Genomic DNA, 22,957 nt, shown 5'->3' on the forward strand with positions numbered 1-22,957 from the left:
AATTAAAACTAATGAATGCAGATAAATATGGAAGTAATAATAAAAAAAACCTAACATTAAAAAAATAAAGAGGTTGCTTCTGAACAATATGGAGTGGAAGAAAACAAATTTATTTCCTTTGATAACTTTGTACGTAGTGCCGATTGTCGGAGGAAGTGTGTACAGAGAGTGAAACAATATAGCTTAATTGCTGTGTGTGTGTGTGCGCGCGCGCGCGCATCACTCTCATTCTTGTTCGTCAAAACAATTCTTGTCAGTTCGTCAAAACAACTGCTTATGTCAAAATGTGTGTTACGTTGATGAAAAATTACACTTGTTTATAATATTATTAGCTGCTTCCATTATATAAAACAATGTTGTGAAAATAAACAAAATTTACAAAGTATATTAGCTAATACTGTATTTTTTGTTTTGATAACTTATTAATTTAATATAAGTGTTATTAATGAATAACGTTGTCATAGTTAGTAAATATGTATTTCTTTATCATCTATAGTGACGTTTTTAAAACGGCATGAAATTTTGTTTACTTGAATGTTTGTAATTAGCCTATTCAGTATATTAGCAGTATTTTATATGAATCTAATATAAACAACCGTTCAGAGAAGAATTTTACATGTAAAGTAGGTAAGTTCTTTCAGTAATAATATTTAATATTAAGAAAAATAGTATACAATTAAATAATGTGATTTGCATGTATGTTAATATTAATTACAATGTTTATCGGAATACTTAAGAATTATCGGAATTGAATGAACTAAATGCACACTTTGTAAGGTTTTAAAAAATTATTATTTTTAGCTTAAACAAATATATTTTAATTTAAATTAAATAAAATTTATATAGATTACTTAATAAAAATATATAATAAAAATAATTTGCTTTCAAGTAAGTACCGATATACTGTTCTGATTTTGTTTTAAAAAAACTTAGGTTTCTATTAATAACAAAATCTTTTGCCTGTGTCTGCATTTGGTGATTAATAAATTAGCTACCTATTTTAGAAATTGCCTTTATAGTTCAGTATGAAATGCTTTACAAATATTTTCTCACTTTTTTCAAACTTACATTGATGGGATAAGAATTGTCGGCTTTATGTTAGCCGGTCAGATTTATTATTAACTCTTTTATTCAACAAAAATTTAGCCAAAAGTTTTGTTCAGATTCTTTTTTCATTTTTATTTTTTATTAACAATTCTACAACATAATAAATGAAAGCAACTTTTAAAATTCACCTGTATGTGTTAGCTAAAGAACATAGCCAACGGTACATAAACGGGTAATGCCTTTTAATTTAATGCAACTTACTCTCACTAATTAGATGGATATTAATGTTATTTTAATTTGTAAAGGAAGGTCTTTTGGTGGTATTATTGTTTGTTTTTACAAATAAATAAGGAGAACCGTTTTCATTTTTATTTAATAAAGAATTACATGATGAAGATACTTTTCTTTTTTGTTGCTTAATTACTTAATTGTTATTTATTAATACTAAAATCTAAATTTTGTACATTTATACAGCCTGAAATAATTCTGATATTCATAATATTTCACATAACAATTACAAAGAATTATTTGGGAAACTTAAGCTAAAAAATAATATTTGTTTTTACTTTCCTGAGGGCCTTAGTTCATGCCTTGGTGGTAATCTGTTTTCTTCATTTCTGTACATTTATTTTCTTAAGAAAATAAATTTTATCAAGATACAGGTTTTTCATCTTCTTATTTCTTGCTAACGATCTTTTTTTCATCGGATAGCATTTTTTATAGCTCTACAAACATTTTAAATAAAAAATCTGACTTTAAATAAATACACTCTAAAATGAGAAAAAGATCTTTCTCTTTAATCTTTAAAGTCTATTTAAATCTTAGCAAATACTAAATTTAATCTTGCCAAATCTTAGATCAATAAGAATTAGTTCATAAAAATGGTTTATTTGTATAGTGTTCCATACAACTGACTCAAAATTTAAACTGTTTAATTTTTATGTTAAACAAATAGGCCGTCTAACATTTTTTTTTTTTTTTAAGTATGAGGAATTGTCATTGATATTTAATTTAATGGTACGCCTGTATTTAAACTATTCTGGTGAAAGACCATTATTGAAGAATTAAACATTTTTTTATTAATAATATTTATTTGTATCTTCCAATATTTTAATGGGTCTTAAGCCAAAATTTATGATAATTTATTTTCTTTACATTCTTTACTTCATTTTATTTTCTATCTATAAGCATAATAAGAGTTCATAATAAAGTACTATGTCATCTGTTTTGGGAAAATAACAGCGCTCCAAAATATTATTAATGATAATATATTTATTTTTGGTAAAAATGCACACTTTGTACATATGATTTTACTTTCTACATACAATAAAATAAAGAAACAAGACTCCAAAAAATGACCTTCATGACTGAATGGTTGTCTCCAACTGGAAAGTGCTGGGTTTGAATCCCACACATACTTGGCGTTTTTCATAAGCTACAAAATCATTTCTTTAAAGAAAACAAGGGTGATACCTGCAATTGTAACTCTTAACCTGAAACTGTTTACTCTTCTATTATGGTACTAAATACTTTGTTATATCGTTGATACAAAATTAATTCCATACAATGCCATATGGTTTTTTAAGCATTCAAGCCTGTCTTTCAGTGCTTTGAATCTGTTTTTTTCCGTACTAAATTTTTCTCCTTCCTACAATTCTAGTTTTCTTGTTGCTTGAAAAGCTTGAGTTTGAATAATTAATCCTGAAATAATATATTTTTGATTCATGCGCTCATAAACCGTTCCCAAACAGGCATAGTTAAGTTCATCATTATTGAAAGTTATATTTTACTTATCTTCATTTTCTTTTCAATCGTTCAAATGATTTTTTATAGATTAGATTTACGTTTACATTTTTCTGTAGTTATGTTAAAAAAATTAAAGTAATTTGATTTTTAGTAATCTTAGAATATTGTACATCGATAATTATTGCATACTGATTTTCCTCTTAAGTCTGTTAAACTTATTTCTAGGCAGTTTATTGAAAGTAAAAATCCTTAATAGTAGTATTAGGAGTAAAATCATTAATATTAAAAAAAGTACTTTCACAATTGGTGAATCAAAAAAAAATGTACCATCTTACATAAATCATAAGAATTAAATATTTAAGTAAGTCATAAAGAATAAATAGAGTATAATGGAGTTTATCTTAAACATTTGAGTAAGTAAGATATATTTGTTATTAGTAACAAGATCTTTTATAACGGTTTAAAGTAGGTTCAGGTTCATTTTTTACCAATGGTTTTACACTGTTTAAATACTTTTACAGTTTAACAATGTAGTCATAATATATACTTTTTTTATGAGAAGACATACAGTAAGAAGTGACTAATTTTTGTGAATAATATTAAATAAGTTTTATGTTTATCAGTTTACTGTAATACTGGTGGATGACTTTTGCAGAAAAGTTAAGTAATAGCACTGCTGGTGGAAATGACTGTCAGCTAAATGATGGTCAGCTATATGGCAATCTCCTATATTAATGTGCTTCGATGGAAGTATGTCTAGCCAATGTGAAGCCACTTGGCTCGTGCTCGGGGGCTTTTGAACTTCAATAATAAGTTAATTATTACAAAATCTGTTGCCAACAAACAAAAGAGGTTTGCCAATTGCTTTGTCTAAGTAAGAATAATTAATATGTATAGTCAAAGTTGTCAGATGCGAGGGGCCTGGAGGACTTTTGAGCATCTGGTCTGAATAATTAATAGCAAAGTTTTTGATATTTATTTTGTATCTTTACAATTGTTAATATTACAAAAGAAAGGTGGATATTGTCTACCTATGTTATATGAAAGATTTATTCATTGATTCTTATTGTTTACTCATATCATATTATTTACATTTAAATTTGGGCTCCTTGCGGATCTACTCGGCTCCTGACGATTCAGCGGCTCCATATACAGTATTTAAGCAAGCTCCTTACTTCATTCTGGCAACAGAAGAAGAAAAAGAACAAAGAACCACAACGTGACTCACCGCCACCAACTGGAGTACGGTAGAAGATCCCATCAGAGAAGCAGTAGGAAGGGCAGCCAGAAAAGAAGGAGTTCTTTAATTCTCTTTACCAACTATCCACCTTCCTTTCCAAACCTACAAATTTGCTTCAGCCAGCACATGCTACTCCCTCCGGAGAAGGGAGCGCATTGCTTCCTCCAAAAACTAGGGCTCCTGGTAGGCATATTCCTGCTAGCTGGAAAGGGGTTAGCACCGAAAGGACTTTAGCGGATGGACTGAAGGGGAATTACGCCAGGAGTATGAGGCTCATACACACTTAGTCCCTCATGATCAGCTCGGTAAATCGTTTCACACTGGTCTATAGGATTGGAACGCAAATACCAAATTCATCCATAAATAAAACATGAAAATTTATAACCACCACCAAACAACCAATAATCTGCTCGATAAAAGAAAGACCTGCAACAAGAGACTTTGTCCAGGTTCTGCAATTAGTAGAGAGACAATATAAACACCCGCCTTCCTTGCATTCTGTTCTGTTTCCGGTAGTCCTGTTCCAGTCTCTGACTAAGACTTATTTCAGTCAATACATTTATGGATACAATAATTTGTATAAAGATTCAGATGTATAGGAATAACTACGTAAGACTCAATTTGTTTAAATGAATCAGCACCAATTTTTGATATACATTTTTATTTGTAAGATCCAAATATCTCATTAATTAAAATTATATCTGGCTATAATAAGTACTGCTTATGATACATATCGTTGAAAAGCACTCGACAAGGGCTTATTACTGCAGTTAAGAAAAAGTCCAAAATCCAAATGTTTTGGTTTTTGGGCTTTTTTGGCCCAGTCAATTGTAATCAAAATGGGAGGTGGGGTAATTGTAATCAACTGGATTCAGGGGTGGTCAAAATGGATATTTCTGTTGAAATTTGAAAACAGAAGTTTTTCACGATTACGATACTTCACTTCATACAAGGAAATTTTTCTGTAGATATTTAGTAACTCTTTTATATAATTTACTTATAACCCAAATAAATGTCATAATTAATGACCAAAATGTACATATGACTAATAATAATGAAATAACTAACTATTTTAATGATTATTTTGTAAGTGTTAATGAAGAAGTTGTGACCAAGATTATTAAGTATTCATCAATCAATTTATCTAACAGTGAAAATAAAAAAAAAGCATGAAGTAGTGTATTATAAAACCAGTATCTGCCAATGAGATGTTCGCATTATTTTACAATTAAAAAAATATATATACTGGATACATGGTATATATGAAAGCGCATTGAAGTTGATTCTGCTATATTGCTAAACTGCTGGTGTATATAATCTTATTTTCAAAGTTGTTAATGTCTAACTCATTTTAAATTAGCTTAAATAACTCCTGTTTTAAAATTTTGAAATCATTAACTTGCTACTAATTACAGATCAATCTCTTTATTCTCTAATTTCACTAAAATATTTAAAAACATTATTGCATAGCACAATTGTTACATTTTTGGATAAACACAGTATAATTTATAATCTGTAATTTGGCATTGGTAGAGGTGTAGAAACTCAAAATGCATTTGAAAAAATAATACAGTGTGTTAAAGGGGTAGTCAACCAAACTTTTGACTAAAAAAAAATTATTTTTCATTTATTGACTCATAAAGAAATATATTTTATTATCGATCGTTGTTGTGTGAAATTTTATCTTTTTAAACAAAATATTTGTCGATTTAAAAAAAAAAATTCTTGGGTTTTAATGCACTGCCTATGTCCAACGTGAGCGGAAAACGAACGTGAGACAGATAGATTTAGAGGTATAGTTTTCATTGTCGCACAGTGCAGCGCATGCGCATTGTACCTAACGTACTGTCCCTTCAGAAAGTGATTCCATAAAACTTAATTGTAGTTAATATTAAGTGATAAAATATCTTAATTCTATTTAATTAATAGAAAAATTTCAACGCTTATGAATATTAAATAAATGTTGAGTTAATCATTGTATCATATAAATGTTTTTATAAAAACTTTCTACAATAACTTGAATTATGAAAGATAACCTGTGATTTCTGATGAGAGTTCATCACAAACATTTTGAACGGACTGTAGACAAAAAGAGGTAGGTAAACCTCTAAATCAGATATCTTTGTTGGCGCGGATTTCTAACGCTAGTGCCCATTCCAATATTTCTATATTTCAGTGGTTTTAATAGTAACAAGCAGTTCATTTAGGACTGGTTTTAAGCTTATTTTGTGTTTAGTACAATTTTTTTCTACCTGATAGTAGCACTACACCTTCACTAGTTTACTCAATTGTGTCGTTTACTTTTGTTTATTGTGTAATATTTTGACAAATAGTTCTGGATTTCTGACGGAAATTATTTACATTGTATCATTGTTTTTTATTCCACCTTTTTTTTAGTTATTTGGGATAAATAAGGTGGCATTTTTAAAACATTGTTCGTATGTGATTGTAGTATTTAGGTTATAGGTACAGACTTTTGTTTTTTTTTTCTTTTTTTAGTTTACATTTGTTATAATTTTTATTTGATTAGTTTATTAATGTATAAATTAAATCATTATATGGAACCAACAAAACAACGTACTTCACAAAAACATAAGATGAACTCAAAATTCAAATTATGAACGAAAAATATTTGGAAAAATCTAGTTGCCCTTGTAGCTCGTGAGATTAAAGATAATTAACCAAATGATGGCCCTTTTTATGAAAGTACAGGTGACATTAGCACAGAAAATATTGTGCATGATATTGTATGCATGAACAAAGCATGTATACATGATATTTTGATGTGATCTGTGATTTGAAGGGATGTTATCTTAAAATAATTCGCATGAAATTAAATAAAAACTAAAATATCAACGAAACGTTATTTTTGTCAATTTTCGCAAAAGTGTTTTTTCTGATGGAGTGAAAACTTGCAAAAAATTTATATTTCGGTTAAAGAATTTGTTTTCTAGGTTAAATTGTATCTGATATACAGTGTTTCTTGTAAATGACAGTTATTTACCCTAGGAGGTTGTAAATCAAATATGGATATGATTTTTTTGTAGCATCATTTCCATTTAGATACTAATTAATTTTCAAAACAGAACAGCAAAAAAAATCCCCCCCAAAAAAAATAGGTTTGACCACCCCTGTAATGAAAATGTAAATGGGAAGAACTCTTTACTGTAGTGTTTATTGGTCTGGTCTTTGATACTGATTATTTTTCTTATGAAATTTTATTTGAAAACTTAATAAAATTGGAATAAGAGTTGTTACTAGAGAATTTGTAAAGGATTATTTAAAAAATAGGCAACTGGTAGTAAATATAAAAAAAAAATACTAAAAGTGAGCCTTTTACAATGAAATGCGAGTACCTCACAGTACTGCCTTAGGACCACTTTATTATTTATATAAATGACATTTTTAGTGTTAACTCAGATGATGATTCCATAATTATTTCTTATGCAGATGACACAGCAGTATTATATTTATCTAATAACTGGAATAAAGGTAAAATATAAGTTACAACATCTCATAACTGATAGGATATTTCAATCTAACCAAATTTTATCTTTTAAATGGACACAGACAGTTTGGATAATTTTTTCCAGTCATCTTGATCTTATACTCTTTTATTTTAAATTAAAACTAAATAATGAAAATGTTAAAAGGGTTGAAAATACAAAGTATTAGGAAGTGTTTGGAGACTGGATTGTTAAAATTACGAATTGCAATTTGTTATTTGAAAACATCTGAGATGGGATTTTATATAGCAAGTTTATTACAAAGGACAAAATTTTGTATTGTATAGGCTAAAAAAGATAATTTGTTTATGGTCATGTATGGATTTTTTTATACCATTTTGACATTAAAGATAATTATATGGGAAAGTGTGAACAAGTCACTTTTAAAAATCTTATATAATATTGTATACACATCAAAGTAATAACTGAAATGAATACTACCAGTAGGCTTATTCTATTGAATATGAATAAAAAATACCCACTTCAATCTTTATATTTTCATTTTAGTCATTTGTCGAACTTATATCTACAAAATGTTTCGATTAAATGATGTAAATTTTTACAGTTTCCTTAATTTTCTACTGAAAAAAAAACCATGTTTATATAAGTCTGTTATATATTTCAATGAACTTCTGAAGCCATATTAAAAAAAATTAGAGAATTGTTTGAGAATAAATTATGTATTGAAGAATAGTTTTGTTAATTGATAGTAGATAATTATCTCATAGTTATGTAATGAACTAGAAAATTGTATTTTGATAAATTTACTATGTGTATTGATAAATATTAATTTAAGTCTTTAATAGTTAAGAATTGTATGTAAGATTTTCATGGTTATTTTTTCAGGCTGTGTGAAAATACCAGGATAAATATTGTATGTAACCTTTTGCATATATATGTTATGTTATTTGTATTTATGACTTGATTTAAATAAAAGTAAAATAAAACAATGATATCTGTTTGTCCCAGAGTGAGAACAGTTAGCAAGCAACTTTGAACAGTTTATTTTTATTTTGTTATTATACGATATATATGGAAAAATTCCAGATCCTAATTGGGAATCAAAATCATTTCCAGCCGATTTAGATACTAGAGTTATTAACAATTATACCAAATTGCCACCCAAGTTGATCATAGACAGCTGAAATTATTTTGGAATAAGTTATTACAATTATGTTATTAAAAAATTTGGTTTAGTTTTATCATTACAAAAGTATATATTTAAAAAATATATAGAAATTTAATTAATTTAGGTTGGGTTTCAGGCCACTTATATAAAAAAAATTGTAATTAAACGAATGAAAAAAATTATTCTATTATGTTACATAAATTATGTAACACTTACTTTAGACATGGATTTTTAAATGATTATATTTGAAATACTTATCTGCTACAGTAAAAGACGAACTTATAGGTGAATTAACATGCATTGAGTGTTTTAATATGAATCCCCCTTTCTATAACATACACAGGTGTAAACATGAATGTGTTCACACGTACAGGTTTGTGTACTTGATGTAATGCTACAGTAACATAAAAAAAATGAAAGTAAAGCCTTTAAACAGTAGAGATTTCTCTCACTTTAGATTTATACTAAAAAAAAGAAAAGAATTCTGTAAAATGTTGAAAAAGATAAAAATAATTTGAAAATAGAATGTTCTAAAATAGTTCACCAAAAAAGACAGTTTTATTATTCATGCACGCGTGGACTACATCCACTGATACTCATAATATATTATTAAAAAATAAAAACCAAAATATACACTACATTGAACATATCTGAGTAAATAGAATATGTATAAAACTTTCTTTAAATCTGTTTTTGTACTTCTTATCAAGTAGTAAAAATAGAAAATAATAAAAATGACGAAGCAAAAAAAATGGTTTGGAGTATTTATAAAAAGATGTTACATATACTGTTCTCTTCCAGTTCATGAAAAAATTTGTAATGTATAACGTTCATTTTAAGATATATTATCTAATATAAAAATTAATCTTTTGTTATGTTTTTTCTAGAAGTATAAAGATTACATTTTAATAAGGTTTGTTTTTAAATTATTTATTTTAAAACAAATATTTTGTAACTACAGGAAATTATTATTCTGAAAAAAAATTTAAAATATCTGAAATTTTTTTTTTTGAGTAATGAAATTTTCAATTTAATTTTCTTTTATTTGGGATAAATTGAAAACTCAGTGGTTCAGTTAACCAAAACCCCGAGTCAGTTAAAAAGTTGAAATATACATTTAATTTAAAAATTAATTAATAAAATTTAATTAAGAAAGTCATGTGGTGACCACATCAGATTTTTTATATAAGATTTTTACAAAATTGAATAGGTTTTTTTTGTATAAAATTTGTTCATAAGTTCAAAAATTAAATAAATGAAGCATTTTATATTATTACATCAATTATAAAATTGTTCGATTCACTGAAGTACTTTTTCATATTATTGACTGTTAGTCTAAATAAAAAATAAAAGAATCAATAGTTTATAAAATTTTATTAAAAAAATTTGTATTCTGTACAAATAATTTTACATTATAATTAATTATAACTAAAAGCTAATTTTTTTGTTTTTTGTACAAAATTTTAACTAATAAATATATTTTTTTAAATTTTGTTCTCATATTTTAAATTAAAGCTTAATTTTTGCAATTAAACCTTGAGTAAGACTTGATTTTTTAAATTAACATAAGACTTCAACTTTTTTGTTTTATTGAACCTTGAGATAAGACTTCTGATTTTTTAAACCAAAGCTTGACTTCTATTTTTTCTAAAATGCTTGGGATAAGACTTATAATTTTTTAATTTGAATTGTAAACATAAAACTTTAAAGTGGATGGTTAAGGTTACTCTGCTGTCATTAAAGTTTGGCCATTTCTTTTCTTTTATGTAAATTAGTTTAACTTTTATTAAATTGTAAATAACACTTTGTATTATAGTCACAGTAGGTGCTTCAGATTCTATGTTTTTCCTTTGTTTCTGTTGGGTAAAGTTAAAAAATTAAAAAAACACACAGCTAGTATTTGCCAAAAGAAATTGGACTTTAATGAAAACAAATTAATATAAGTTAATTATTATAACCTTAAAAACTACTTAATACATCAGCTGAAATCAGCGTCTGAACAATGATAGTTAAATGAAAAAATACATGAGTACACGCTTCTAAATACAGATTTTGACAATATACGTTTTTGACGAAGCCTGAAAGAGAACATGAAACACCTTAATTTTAATTTTAACTTTAGAAAAATATCACATCCATAAACATAGTGTGTCTGAAAAACTATTGCATTGCTGACAAATGCTGTAATATTGAGAAATTAGGAATGAACAAATGTCATTAACTTAGAAACATCAATTACAGTAAATCTTAATTGGCACTGGCCTTTCCTGATTTGTGAACCACAAACTTTACATTAAATAATGTAAAAATGTAATTCTAGTTTAACGTAGAAAAGGACACGATAATATTACAGTACAAAAGAGTTAATTACAATATAATCACACTGAACTTAATTGAGCACATGAAATAGGTTGCAGCTGAACAATGACAGCCTTCTGTAAGTGACCTGTCGTGACTGTACTAAAGTGAAATTGAAACTTGAACGGCATAGGTATGATGAACTGAATGTTCCACAAATTTGAATGATAACATAATGGTTTAACGTAATAAGTAATGAAAAACTGAACTTGCCTGTAGCACACAAATATAAGCCAGAGATGAACTCGTAACAGCAAGTACAGAAGAATACCTATGTAATCCTGGGCGTAGTCCGCACGGTGAATCAGGAATACAGAGGTGTGATGTGGTTTGGAGGTAGCGTGATGTGTAGAATCTCAGATGTGTAGTGATGAGTTTGAGATTCTGCTTGAGTGAGGAATGTTACCACAAAGCTTGCAGGAGAGTATTGCCCTAGGCGACTGCACTGGTGAGATGTTGGATTTACTCAGCCGAAAAGATGGCGAAAGAAAACGGGGGTAACCAGATCCAGGTAGTGTACAGGAGAGAGTGTGTGTGTAAAAGACAAGAGATGTGTGCCTGTATTAGTAAGGGGACGAAAAAATAACGGGTGTATGAAAAGGATAGTCAGAAATAACTCGATAGCTTGGAATTCGTAGAAAATAACGGAAAACTTTATGCCAGAATGGAATAAACAGTTTCAATTCCCTTTTCTTGTTTGTATTTTAAAAATCTATTTCTATTTAGTTTTTTTATTCGGATTAAACTTTTCTGAGAAAGTTTAATTTTTTAACACTTAGTTTTTGCTTTTTAACACTTAATAACATTTTCTTATTTCTTTAAAGTGTCTTATGTTTTTTTTTATGCATGTCAGTTGCTAAATTGCTGATTAAATGAAGGTTAAGATCAATTTTACTTTTCTTTGTTGTTAATGTTTTATTTAATACTTTTATAATAATTCAGACAAGGCTATAATGTTGTCGTATATCCCATCACACACATTAAAATGTGTGTAATAATCTATGAGTGTTTTGTGAGCTGCATTAAAAATTTTTTTTTTTTAGGTTTGTCATTTTACATGATTTTATGTTATACTCCGTTGTGAACTAATTGTTTAATTTCAATATGTTTTAAGTATATTTCATTCTTTTTCTCCTTCATGTTGTAGTCCTCTAAAGATGCTGCCTGTAAAGGAACCAAATTTTATTTTAAAAAGAGTTCTTTGTATTTTAAACATTACTTTAACTCACCATCAACATACTGCTGGATTCTAATACTCTACTCAAAGATTTTTTCATTGTTTATAAACTAACTGGAATTCTATATGTTAAATAGAGATTAAGTGTAGCAAATTTTGACTTTCCTGGCTGTAGTGGAATATGCAGCTTTAACTATAATTGAAAAGTATATAGATCGATTAAAATAAAATCTAAAAAATTGGTATTTTTTAAGTTTTGTGCTTTACGGAGACATTTAAAAAATAGATTGTAAATAATCTGTGATAAAGATCTTTATTCCAATGCTCCCAAGTCCTAAACATCTATTTTTGTCAAGACTGATGTTTGTATGTACGTATGTATGTTGGTTTGTATTTGGTCTTATAACTCTGGATCCTGTTGACTTTCTTGAGACTCAGACAGTACTACCTTCAGGGGGAAAGAATGTATTAAATTTCTGCAAAAATTGGAAAAAATGGTAATGCAAAATTACATTTCAAATCTTTACTAGGACCCTTAGCAAAAAACTTTTCTTACACAAGTTGAAGTTGTTTTTATCTAGTTCACAAATTACCAAAGATTTATATTTATTATTCATCTCCTTCCCCAAAAAATGACTATATATATATTAGCTATATATTTCCTCAGAAAAGGAGTTTTTGCATCTTTTTTTCTACATTGATAGGCCTTCAAACCACTGAAAAACTTTTTTGTCCATTCTACTTCAATGGTCTGCAGTAACAAAAAACTTTTTTAATTTTTTAAAATTTAAATCCACCTTGCAACTTACCCATACCATCTTAAATGTAAACATTTTAAATTTTGATAGCCCTTACTCTTTAATATTTCTTGAAAGAAAAATTAGCCAAACATTTTCCCCCCTTCCTAGTAAATAACTAACTTTGCTTATTTGGAATTATGGCTGTATTTTTTAAATAGATAATTTTTTTAAATTTATTTTCATCACTTAAAAATTTTTTTTAAAAAAGTTAATTTTACTTGAATGCTTCAACTTTAGTATAGGAGCCCCCAACAAGAAAAAAAAAACAATTTTTTGGGAACTTCATAGTTGTTTTTTAAATAAAAAATAATTATTTTATCATAAAGATAGAAATAGAGCTAAAAATTATTGAATGGTTATTTTTTGAGAAATAAATTACATAACCTTATTAACATAGTCAGAAAAGCTATTCTCATTTTTAGGAGAGTTATTTACTCGATGTACAAATTGTATATTTTTGAACAAAAAAAAAGAAAAATGTAACGCTACTGTAAAATTAGTAAGCGTAATAAAATTTCTCTTATGAGTGAAGTAAATTGAACCCACATGTATGATAAAAACTGGGGTTGAGAAGTGTGTATTTATAATTGTAAAAGCATTCAGTCTTAGCTTTAGTTAAGTATTGTTTTAAATAAAAACAAAAAATTCAAGTTTTTAAGTTTAGCAGTGCAACAAATTGCAAAACACTGAAGCACTATAGCTGCTTTTGTCACTGTCTTGGTGTCATTTGCTTTTTAACTGTGTTAGTGAGAAGCAGTTAGTGAAGTTGACGTAGTTGAAAACTGACTACCTGCAATTTTGTGCTACAATTTTCCACTCGTGTTGGGTGTTGATCAGATTTTAGAGGAAATGACTCTTGTGCTTAGAGAGAATTGTGCTCATCATAAAATAATATTTAGGTGGTACTGAGAATTTGAATGAGAAAACTTTTGCCTTGGGAATGCTCCAAGTTCAGGTTAACTGTCTTCATCTGTGACCACGGTAAACATTGCTGCACTATGAAAAAAGCTTGAGACAGAAAAGCATGTGACTTACCACCAAATATAGGTGTCCTCGGGCATTAATGTCTGCAATTCATACTGTTTTATGAGATTACCTTCAATTTAGAAAGCTTTGTACCCTTTGGTTGCTGCATAACTTGACTGACAATCAGATCTCCCCGTGTGAACAGTGTTGTGACAAAACTTGGCTGTACTATTATGATGCCCCGACCAACTCAGAACAAAGTGTGGGTGTTCAAATATGAGAAAATCCCCGTCGGTGAAGAAGAGACTGGTGGCCATATTTTTTAGCCTGAGAACGGTTTAAAGTTAGTCGTCAGAAACTCATAAGAGAAATTACAGGAAATTGGTGTACTGAGGAATGCCTGCCTAAAGTTGTCAAAGCTCTCAAAAAGCTGCACCCAGATTCAAGGATGGACATGATTTCTTCACCATGATAATGCTTCAGCACACTAAATATTGGCGAGCAAAACTGTTAAGAGTACTCTCCCTACAGTCCTGACCCTCACTCCATGTGACTTGGTGCTGTTCCCTAAGGCGAAGACCAGAAGAGAGACATTTTATCAGTGATGATGACCTCCTAAGGGCTTGGGAAGATGAGTGTGTCCAGATCTTCAAAAAAAAACGTGGTAGAGTTTCTTTTAATACTGGTTTTGATGGATGGAGAAATATATAATGTGTGGGTGTATTATTTAGAAAAATTATTAAAAAAAAAGTCATTGCAAAACTTTTCTAGTGCCTTTTGTGTGTAAAAAATGTTTCATAAGACTTGCTGAGCTCATTAAAATTTCTTTACCTCTCCTTTCCTTTTAGATTAATTTTTATATTCATTAACATTTCGCATAAATTATCGAAATTTGTAACAATTAAAAATTTATTTATTTCAGGAAAAAATATACAATGAAAACTACAGAAGATATAAAAAGTTGTTTAAAACAAATGGGATTCGATATTTCTAATAAAATTAACATAAAAATAAAAGCAAAATTATTAATATTCATTTGTATTTATTTTACAATAAATAATTTAATAAAATTTATTAAATATTGGGATAATTTTTATTTAAGATTTGTTGCGTTAGAAGATTTAAATGTTAACATACCATTATCAGGTTTATTTTTAGAATATGTGTTAAAATCAGATAATATGATTACACTGCTATCTATTATCGAACAGAAGTTCTTTGATAATCTTACTAATAATAATGCATCAGGTAAATTAGCTCAAGATAAAAAAATATCATTGAAAAATGTATATTAAATGAAAAGCAATGGTCAAAAAACATTTCAGTAGCAATAAAAATTTTTATTATAAATATAATTATTGTAAAATTAATATTTTGTTATATATTATTAGTATATAAAGGCAGTTATAACTCGATAAATGATTTACCTCTTTTAACTGAATGCATTTATCTGTTTAATTATAAATCAATAGAAATATATTTAATTGTATTGTTGATACAATTTATATTTATTCTATCAATACATCCATTAGGATTTTGTGCTTATACATCATTATATAAATAAACTTGCATTCCTGTCGGGTCTTTGGTTAGTTGCACTTCCCATCAAAGTCAGGGGATGTTTAGTCATTCAGGGCTGTGCCCCCTGGATTCCCCTATATTCATTAAACTCAAACTTAAGAATAATAATGATAAATAAAAATTAAAGCCCGTTCAGTTTATAAGAACTGTTAGTGTATTGTAATTTCTTCAGAGAAACAGTTTGGTCAAAACAGTACTCACTAATTTGTTTTTAGATTTCTGTCGCAGCTGTGCTCATGAAATATACAATCAGAATTACAAACATAAATTACCGTCATAATGTTACCAAATCTCATAAAGGTTGGTTCAATAGGGGTAGCATAAAACAGCAAAAATGTAAAAAAAAATTGTTTTTTTTTACCTCTTAAAATATTAAAATTCAGGAAACCCAAAAGTGGTTTTTAGATATTTATCTGTAGAATATCTGCAAGACCAAATCAAGGAAATATCTTGTTATAGTCAGAGTAGGATAAGATTTGCAATCATTGTTTGAGATTTTTTTTTTTTCCTTTCTTCGCCCGTTTATGGTGAATTTCAAAAAATCTAGAAATTGCTTCTAGATTTTCACAAGATCAAGTTTATTTTCTCATTTTTACTTCCTTGTACAAAGTAAAGGAAGTATTGTGATAGCGAAAAATTTCAGTTTCCAGATTTCAACGGCAATATTCATTTTCACCATACCTGAATCCATTTTGACTAGTTTCGGCGTGACATCTGTACATATGTATGTATCTCGTGTAACTCAAAAACGATTAGCCGTAGGATATTAAAATTTTGGATTTAGGACTTTTGTAACATCTAGTTGTGTACCTCCCTTTTGATTGTAATTGATTGAACCAAAAGTGTCCAAAAAAGCCCAAAATCAAAAGAAAATCTGGATTTTGGACTTTTCTTAAATGCAGTAATAAGCCCTCATTAACAGCTTTTCAATGATATATAAGTGTTACTTATTTTCATTGATTCCAGAGTTACAGACAAATAAAAGTTTAATTAATTTAACATTTGGATCTTAGAGGAAGGCACATCAATTAGAATCAGAGTTCATCTCCTTTTTTTTAATTTAAATTTATTGATTTATTAATAATTATTAACCCGTGATTGTAAATAAAGTTTTACAATAAATAATTATTCTATAATAATTTTTTTAATGAAATAAAATATTATGTACTTTTTATTTAAAAAAAAAAAAGAAGTGATTTAATAGGTGTACAAAGAAGTCATATGTTGTCCACATCAGATTTTTTAACAACAGATTCATAAATAATAATGTTACTTAATGTTACTCCATTTTAATCCCTTAAACTCAGAATATAAAAAATTTAGATATTTATATGAAGATTATACTTAGCAAAGATCTAGTTGATATAGTCATTTGTTACTGAAGATATAAATTAAAAATATAGCTGGGTTTAAAAAAGATTAAAAAATCTATTTTAACCGTTTAAAACAAAATTACAAAAAATCTAGAAATTACTTTTTAGATATTCACATGAAGATTAAACCACACACCAAAAATCAAGTTAATATGGTTTATTTGTTACTTAGAAATTTAAAAAATAGAAAATTTCATTGTTACTCCATTTTAACTCTTTAAACTCTGAATTTCAAACAATTCCTTCTTAGTGTGCATTTACACTATATGAAGAACATGTATACAAATTACACATAATTTTTAAAATCTTATTATAAAAAGGATTGTAGTGTCAGTCGTAGTTTAATTTGTCTTCAATACTTTTTGCTGGTCGTTGATGAATCAGTCAGCTCTATATATACACACACACACCATGTGTCCCACGAAGATGTATACACTTTTGATTTAATACTACTCACCCATTTCCCCACCGATTCTGTTGAAACTTTATAGACCTTTTAATGATGTTTCTAAAAATGTTCGTTAAAATTTTCAACCTTCTAGGATTTATAGAAACAAAATTGCTGCTTTCAAATAAAAACATCATTTGTAACTTTGTTTAATAAATCCTGTGTAAGCATTCCTAAAAAAAATCTTTGAATTTGTGTAAGTTCTTCAATGACCCTTTTTTAACTCTTCATTGGTGCTAAGGCTATATGAGTACACATTTTCCTTTAAATAACCTCACAAGAAAAAGTCACAGACAGTAAGGTCTGGCGACCTCCAAAAATTACTTGCACAACCAATCAAACAACCCTGAAGGTGAGTATTTAGTAGCAGTTTAACTGGGATTTCAAAAAGAGGAGCGGCTCGTGTCTTTCAGAAAAATAACTTATCTCATTTCTGAAACAGTAAAATGAGGGATTGTGTGTTGATTTATAACTTTTAGGTATCTGCATTCATTATGTTGTAGGATAATACACCGTTGACAGTAACAGCTGCCCAGATTCCTTTTGATTTAAGGTTCTTCTGCTGATGAATATGAGGGTTTTTGGTGTTGTAGAAAGTACAGTTATGCCTGCCTATCATACCGGTAAGGTAGATATAGATTCATCTGAGAATATAATACATTCATGGCAGTCTGCATCAAATTCATGATGCTCAATAATATGCAAACAAAATTTAACTCTCCTATCTGGATCATCTTCCAAAAGATTATGAACCAGATAGCCTTAAAAAAATTTATGTTATTCCTTTTTCCTATTCTTTGGACAGTCAGTCGATTTTGGCTCACCAGTATCTAAAGAAACTTTTCTCATTAAATTAGGTTTACATGGAGATCACAGTATTGAAGCACACATTCTATATATTTTCCTTCATCAGTAGATCAGTTGTATTTTTTAACTACACTGCCAGTTTCAAACAACTAACACTTCTACTTATAAATTGACATTTTGGTTGTGGATCAACATCAGGAAATTCAGCTGTGAAATATAAAACGGACTCTGGTAAATTGTCAGATGCAATGACCCATGCACAACATTTAACTTTCTGCTCAGTTGTAAATCTCATTTTAACAATTAAGTGTTTACACAGGAGAGTGAAGCAAGGTTATGACTAATTATTAACTTGTTTTATTCAGTTTGAGCTGTTTAATATTACATCATCTGGTTTTAATGATTTTTACCAACTATTTTGTAGTAAATGAAAAATATGGTTAATCTGAAACTGATGTTTTTATTTGAAAGCTGTCATTTTTTTCAAAAAATCCTAAAAGGTTGAAATTTTCACAGAACATTAGAATCTTAGAATTAGAATCTCCATTAAAAGGCCTGTAAAGTTTCAATAGAATTGGTTTGGGAATGGGCGATTGATCCTAAATCAAAAGCATATACCTCTTTGTGGGACAAATGTGTATTTTATATATGTGTATATATACATATGAATGAAAGAGCAGGCAAAATATTACATGATTTTCCTGGCTGTTAATAATAAAAATTAATAGAGCTAGAGCTAAAGAATAAAAAAAAAACAGAATATATATTTTTTAGAGGTGGCAAATAAGTTTTAAGAAAAGATCTTATAAAAATATTCATGTAGGTTAAGTTTAATAAATTTGCTTAAGTAAATTTTTCTCTAAATCTAACACTACCTTCAACAAATGTTAAAACAAGAATGTAAAATGAAAAATTTTCCAAAACCTTTCTGTGTGTAACATCCATTTAAACAAATTCTTAGTTAAAGAAATATTATAGGCTAAACAAATTGTACACATTTCTTGACAGCTTTATATATGAAGTATAAACTTGAACAAATTTTTGAAACATATTTTAAATCAATGGGAGATAGAATGAAAAAACAAAAAAAAGGTGTTTCAATTTTTGGAGGTGGAAGTTGATTAAAAAAAAATTGTATTCTTTTATATGCACTGTAGGTAACAATTTGTTATAAAAAGGTTTTCTTTGAAGAAAATCGAAATCGGTTTTTTCATAATATGCCCCACTCAGTGAATGATTTTTGAAAAAAAAATATGATCAAATATTTGAGACAAATTAAAAAAAAAACTGATTTGGTTAATCCTGAGATTAAAGGGCCAAATACAATGCAACACACGTGTGTATGCGTGGTTTTTTTGTTCTAGATGAACTAGTTAGCCCCAAAAATGTAAAGATTTGTAAAAAAACTTGATACTCCATTTTTGGCATTATTACCATACTTTTCTCTTTAATATAGCTCAATGTTAATAAAGTAGGGGGATTCTCAAACTACTTTTCAATTATTAAAAAAAGCAAGATGAATTTTAAAATATAATACATAATACATGCATTATTTACTTTGAAAAGTAATACAATTTTTATTTTTTCAGAAAAGTAAATGAGCTCAACAACTCTTTAGCGATTACAGCTAGCATTTTAAATGAAGGAATATGTTTAGTAACATGTATAAATTTATATTATTTTATTGAAGTAAGTAAAATTTATGATAATTAAGTAAACTATATTTTGGGTAGTAAAATTTATTTATAAGAGAATCAAAGAATCTTTTTAAAAATAGTAATAAACAAAAATTTCCATAATTTTTTTGAGTAACTAAAGAGAGAGAAATGAAGTTAAATAAAAGGAAAAGTTAACATTGATTTATTTTTTGTCGAAGAGTACAGGAAGAGATAATAACAGGTTGGGGTGGATTCGAATTTATGTAGTGAAACCATTTTGTTTATTAAAAGATTGAAATGATTAAAAACAAAAGATAGAATCGGTAAGTTACCAGAAGAATTAGATTAACAAATAATGTTTTCCAGGTTATAATGAATGGAATTATTCTAAACAAATATAGTAGGGTATTAGATAAGACGCACAACTACTAATAAAAAGTTACGATGAACAAAGAAAAATGTTCATTAATTAGATTAGAAAAAATTAGTAACTTACTTACAAGTACTTTAAATCTTTTTAAGTAAATACCTTAATGTACACAGTTTCTAGCATCTCTCCACTCCTGGAAGACTTATTTTTAAAATTATTTGTAGGTGCTGTCATAGTTTTTTCCAACTATTGTTCCTTGAACATTATTTTTATCTTTGTTAAAAGTAAAAAACATCAGGAGTTAAATCTGATAAGTATAGTTAGTTGGTTTTTTAGGATCAGTCAAGTATTTCTAAGTGATACAAGCTAAGTATGCTGGGAATTATGGTGCAATTTCCACCTGCCTGAGTCTGTCTCTGTGCACAGTGCCTTGTAAATAGTGAACTTTAATGGTTTCTTTAAATGGTTTTTCCTATTGGGTGGCATTCATCACAGACATGCCATCATAGTTAATAGATACAGTCATCATTATCTCTATCTTGCTGTGAACTTGCTAGGCTTTCTAAGATTGGGGGTTTTTGAAGGGTTTTCTCTACCCTCTTTGAATCTTTTAAACCATTAAAAAAAAAAACGTGTGAAATAAGGTGTCATTAACAGTTTCTAACATTAGTAGGTTTTCCCAATTTTTTGATTGAATTTAATGCATTTAAATTGTTCCTTCCTTTTTGTTTTTAATTAAATCTCATAAGCCTTGTAATCCATTTTGATCAAGACAAAAGTAAGACATTATTGTAAGTAACGAGATCAGAAGTATTGTATGCAATAAATTGTCATTCTTGGCATGGCGATGGACATATTTAAAGGATTAAGAATGAGGAGAAGAGAATACAAAGAACAATTGCGGCAACCTAAGTGTATGAAAGGGGACAGGTACAGATAAGGACCACAGAATAGAAGGAATGGACAAAATAGCAGATGCAGTTGGAAAAAGTAGGGTTAATTACTTTGGACACTTATACCAAATGGATGGAAGAAGACAAACTAAAACTATTTTCTATTTAAATAAAATAACAAAAAAAACTAGTGAATGGGGAAAAAAAATTAATCATATTGTAGAGTTGGACATTAAATACAACAGTTCTGGATAGAGGAACAGTCAAAATGTTTGAAGGTTTTCAGGATAGTTACAGAAGAGGAGGAATGGTCAACTTAATGTAGAGAATGGAAGCAGTGAGTCGGAATGAAGTACTGGGGGGATGTAAGATTGGGAAGAAGAGTAAAGTTAAATAAGGATTGTTATACCATGGTACATAAATAGCTTGAATGAAGAAACTGAAGAAAAAAATAATTACACATTAATTGAGGCAAGACTAGAGTTCCTCTCCCAAAACTTCCAATTTCAATAGTCATATTATATATCCTTTTTTGCCCGACTGATTTTTTTTTCTATAGAATAGATTTCAGTGTTTTTTTTATTAGACCTCAGATAATTATTATCTATAAGGATCATATGAGATAAGATTAAATTCTTGAGAATATTTAGGTATTGGATACCAGAATTATAATTACAAAAAAAAATACAAAATATAAAAGATGATAAATGAAATTGTTGATGTATTACTGTGTTGGTGAGTAGGGGGTAGGAATACTGAATAAATGGAATGCAGATGATGGACAAGAGTTGAGTTGGATATATATATATATATATATATATATATATATTATCTTGTGATTGCAGTTTGACAAGTATGTTGAGAGATATAATATCATAAAATTGTTTCAAGTATTGTATTTATTCTAGTAATTCACACTCCTGAATTTTTAAAAACTATTTAAAAATAAAATATTCATTCAAATAAAAATTATTTTCTCACTGATTTTCACATTTTTGTTTCATTATAAACCTATGTAAATTTGTTTTCTCACATAAATCATGCACCTACTTTTAGGTAAAAATTTTCAGTCAAAAAGTGTATGAATTACATGAGTAAATATGATAAAATTTTTTAAACTCTTAAATAAGTGTTCAATATGTGTCAATTAGTGAACTCTAAGTAGAATAAAAAGATAAAACCCTAAAGACATACTGAAGTCAATAGAAGAAGAATTCAATTCTTCAAACACAGTCGAGAGACTACTACAAAACCTTCAAAAATCAGCCCCATACATACAAATTCCCCCCAACCCTACTAATAAAGAATGAAAATGGTAAACTTTTCAATAACAATAAAGACAACGCAGAAATCCTGGCTAAATATTTCAACAAACAACTAAATTGTGAAGAACTGACAGAACTCCTAAACTTCAACGCCAACACCCTAATAACAACACCACCAGAAAACATCAACCATCCCACTAGAAAAGAAGTCTGCGAAGCACTGGGTGAGATGAATTACAAAACAATGGGAGAAGATCAGACTTGTGTAGAGATCTGGAAATATGCCCTTGACTTGTATAGAGATCTGGAAATATGCCCTTGACTTGTGTAGAGATCAGCAAAAACTGCCCTTCATCAACAGCTTGTCAATATCTGGGTCAAAGAACTACCAGAACACTGGATGACAGCACTTATCCATCTGCTACATAAAAAAGGGGATAAAACAGATCCTAACAATTACAGGGAAATCTTACTTCTAGACATGAGGCCCTTCTTCCTTAGGTACTGTAAAAAGAATCTGTATCTATATTTTTACATACTTTTTCATTTTTTTTAATGGATCTTTTTTAAAGAGAATTGCATAATTTTCCCAC

At 28.2% G+C, this 22,957-nt stretch overlaps 1 protein-coding gene across 9 annotated transcripts in view; it reads left to right on the forward strand.

The window, feature by feature from the left end:
* Positions 1 to 22,957, forward strand: part of LOC142333090 (uncharacterized) — a 66,732-nt gene that overhangs the window by 30,661 nt on the left and 13,114 nt on the right. For 4 of the 9 annotated variants that reach the window (XM_075379928.1, XM_075379926.1, XM_075379927.1 and 1 more), the window contains exon 2: positions 19,768 to 19,867. In XM_075379928.1, the coding sequence (XP_075236043.1) occupies positions 19,768 to 19,867 (100 nt within the window). Of the gene's footprint in view, positions 1 to 271; positions 628 to 8,385; positions 8,414 to 19,767; positions 19,868 to 22,957 lie in introns of those variants that run through there. The other 5 variants (XR_012758521.1, XM_075379929.1, XM_075379931.1 and 2 more) reach the window with 4 other exon arrangements.

This window comes from Lycorma delicatula, chromosome 12 (genome assembly GCF_047948215.1).
Source record: "Lycorma delicatula isolate Av1 chromosome 12, ASM4794821v1, whole genome shotgun sequence".
NCBI lineage: Eukaryota > Metazoa > Arthropoda > Insecta > Hemiptera > Fulgoridae > Lycorma > Lycorma delicatula.